We start from the raw sequence: 3,386 nt of genomic DNA, 5'->3' as shown, positions 1-3,386 counted from the left end.
CCTCTCTCTCTCTCTCTCTCTCTCTCTCTTCGCTCCTCTCTCTCGTCTCTCTCATCTCTTCTCTCCTCTCTCTCTCTCTCTCTCTCTCTCTCTCTCTTCTCCTCTCTCTCTCTCTCTCTCTCACTGTACAATCAGGAAGATGGTCGCCAGGCCGTCTGGGTTCAGCTCTCCCCTCAACGGCGATTACCTCCGTCCCCTCATTCTTTCCTCATTTAGTTCAAAGGTCAGACTTCCTCGGGGTCACACTCTCCCTCGGCTGGTCTGGAGTCGAAGGGGAGCCGCTCCCTGTCAGGATAAAGACTACCTGCTTGGCAAGACCAGTGAAAACATTTCTCCAACACTGAAACCAGATAAAATAAATTATATATATATATATTATATATATATATATATAATATTATATATATATATATATATATATTATATATATTATTTGCGCATGTGTTTCCCACTGTTTCTATACTTACTCCCGCCGTTTACCCGCGCCTGATTTTCATGGCTTAGTCCAATTCGTTGAATGTAATTTCACTCGGATTAAAGTATTAAAAACGAAGACAAGAGAGAAAGAGAGACAGATAAACTAACAAAAGGATGGAAAGAAGGAAGGAGGAGAGAGAGAGAGAGAGAGAGAGAGAGGAGAGAGAGAGAGAGAGAGTGCAAACTCTTTGACAAATCCTTGTGAAAGAAGGTCAGAAAGTCACTCAAAGTGAGCCAGAATGGTGCCAACGGGCCAGGACAGTTCCCAGGGATTCTGATCTCAATCACGCTAGACACGGTTTCTACTTCAAGCGACCCACGAACGCCCTATAACGCCCTATAACGCCAGACTTATCACTCTCGGTTTTAAACTCAATGCTACAGTTTCTAAGTTTCAGGAACTGTACCAATTTACTCAAGGGTAACTGAGCATTATAATATATATATATCCATAAATTACAATGTCCATGGAAGCAGATTAATGGAAATTGTAGAGGGAATGCCCTTGGCAGATCGGGGTCGGCCTTTAATGGGACGTCGGCATTTATGCCCCTGATAACGAGGGTGGTTATCAGGGCATAAATGGGGCCGTTATATATGGAAAGGAAATATTCCTCTTGTGAAGGGATTGGGAACTATCAGGGGGGGGGGGGGAAAGCGCCAAGCCAATACGACTATATAGCACTGGGAAGGGTTCAGGATAAGGATTTGGGATGGGACGGGGGAGGGAAGGAATGGTTCCCCAACCACTTGTGGACGGTCGGGGATTGAACGTCGACCTGCAGGAAGGGAGACCGTCGCTCTACCGTCTACCCCAAGTGGTTGGGTACTTAATGGAGTTTTACATTCGGTTAAATACATAACGACATAACACTATGGAAAGGAGAAGACACAAGCAGGAAAAAGGAGGAGAAGAACGGAGAAAGGGGAGAGAGAGACGGAAGAGAGGAGTTACAAGTGAGAGTGAGGTGAGAGTGAGGCACAGGAAGAAAGGAGGCGTCATAACCAGTGAGGACGGGCCCCAAGCACCTCATACTGGCCACACTTTGCCTCACACATCTGTTACGATACCTGTGGCCAGGAGAGAGAGAGAGAGAGAGAGAGAGAGAGAGAGACAGAGAGACAGAGAGACAGAGAGACAGAGAAAGACAGAGAGAGAGAGAGAGAGAGAGAGAGAGAGAGGAGAGAGGAGAGAGAGAGAGACAGAGAAGACAGAGAGAGAGAGAGGAGAGAGAGAGAGAGAGAGAGAGAGAGAGAAGAGAGAGAGAGAGAGAGAGAGAGAGAGAGAGACTCAACCCTCCCCCCCCCCAACACACTCAGAGAGTGCCACTCACTCCGGTCCAGTATTGACCGTTACTCGCTTATAGGAGCGATGCTTATAGGACCAAGATTCAACAGTCATATGGAATCAATTTACGAAACCTGTACATCATGGGCCACTTAGTGTGGGAACTCCTTGCACTCGAGGATCTTTATCTGTGGTGTCCTCGAAGACACTGGCTTTGACCTCTGTTTCAGGACGACTGTGACCTCTGTCTTAGACGACTGTGACCCTCTGTCTTAGACGACTGTGACCTGTGTCTCAGACGGCTTGAAGGTGGTTAAAGTCGGCCGCCGACCTCCTTATCTAGAACTGTGACTTGTTGTCTCATCAGTTCTAATCTGTTGTGAGGTGGGGGGCGCGAGCTCCCGCCTGGGGAGCACCCACTGTGGCGCCCCACTGGACCTGGACCTCCCCAGAGAGAAATTGGTCCCCCTGTGGCCAGTCCCACCTGTGGTAGTGTGTACAGAAGAGTTAGAGGGGACATGATCACCACATATAAAATTTTCAGAGGAATTGATAATGCATTACCGTGATGCATCGTACCCTGGTGTCCCCACAGGTCAAGGTAGCAGCGGGGTCGTTGGTAACAGTCTTGGAGACTCATCAGTAATGTCATCATCTTGTCTCTGATGATCTCCCAGACACACTCATCACCCTTCAGGAGCCACAGAAGCAAAGTATGTAGGGATTAATGGCCATTTTATACACTTTGGACACATAAATAATTATGAAATATCACTTATTACCCCCAGGAAAAGGAATTGTTACACAGTAGGAATATTGGTCTTTCAAAGACAACTGTTTTCATTCTAAATGAGGTCAACTTCAGCGGGGACTATAGATTATAGGTTAAAATCGCTGCTTCCCTCACCCCCAGACTCTTGCCCAACCGCTTAGGCTAGTCGGTAGAGCGACGGTCTCGCTTCGTGCAGGTCGGCGTTCAATCCCCGACCGTCCACAAGTGGTTGGGCACCATTCCATCCCCCCGTCCCATCCCAAATCCTTATCCTGACCCCTTCCCAGTGCTGTATAGTCGTAATGGCTTGACCTTTTCCCCCTGATAGTTATTTTCACCCTTGACTCCCACATGAGGTAACTGCCAGTAGCCTCTACATCCCAACAGAGGAAAACATAGAACCATTTTAGGACTTAACTACAGTACCAGGCAATGAGGCTAGAGTATTTGACCTCTGGAGTTCCCTGAAGAAAGAGAAATGTCCTGCAGTTGTAAAATGGTCGAAGTGACACATCGAAGTGTAAAGCCGATTTAGTGTGTCATAAAAGCTTATCGTAGAGCAAGGACATCAAACTATTGCAGGCGATGAGTCACAATAACGTGGCTGAAGTATGTTGACCAGACCACACACTAGAAGGTGAAGGGACGACGACGTTTCGGTCCGTCCCTTCACCTTCTAGTGTGTGGTCTGGTCAACATCCAGCTGTTCCTGAGTTGGTTGTTTACAATTCTCTGTAAACGTTCAAGGACCACAAATTCAAACACATCAACTTTAGTTATAAAGTCGTTTTTTACTTAATGTTTTGCTTAATGGCATCTAAGTTTGGTGTCATATGGCCATTAGCACTT

At 47.0% G+C, this 3,386-nt stretch overlaps 1 protein-coding gene across 1 annotated transcript in view; it reads right to left on the bottom strand.

Annotated features, from left to right (window-relative positions):
• Positions 1-2,339, bottom strand: part of LOC138372188 (ubiquitin carboxyl-terminal hydrolase 2-like) — a 33,893-nt gene extending 31,554 nt beyond the window's left edge. The window contains exon 1 of the mRNA XM_069337504.1: positions 2,330-2,339. Coding sequence (XP_069193605.1) covers positions 2,330-2,339 — 10 coding nt within the window. The remainder of the gene's footprint in view (positions 1-2,329) is intronic.
• Positions 2,340-3,386: the final 1,047 nt, after the last annotated feature.

Source organism: Procambarus clarkii, chromosome 38, assembly GCF_040958095.1.
Source record: "Procambarus clarkii isolate CNS0578487 chromosome 38, FALCON_Pclarkii_2.0, whole genome shotgun sequence".
In the NCBI taxonomy this organism is placed as follows: Eukaryota; Metazoa; Arthropoda; class Malacostraca; order Decapoda; family Cambaridae; genus Procambarus; species Procambarus clarkii.
Note: the sequence above shows the minus strand (reverse complement) of the source record. Positions and strands in the feature narration are given on the sequence as shown.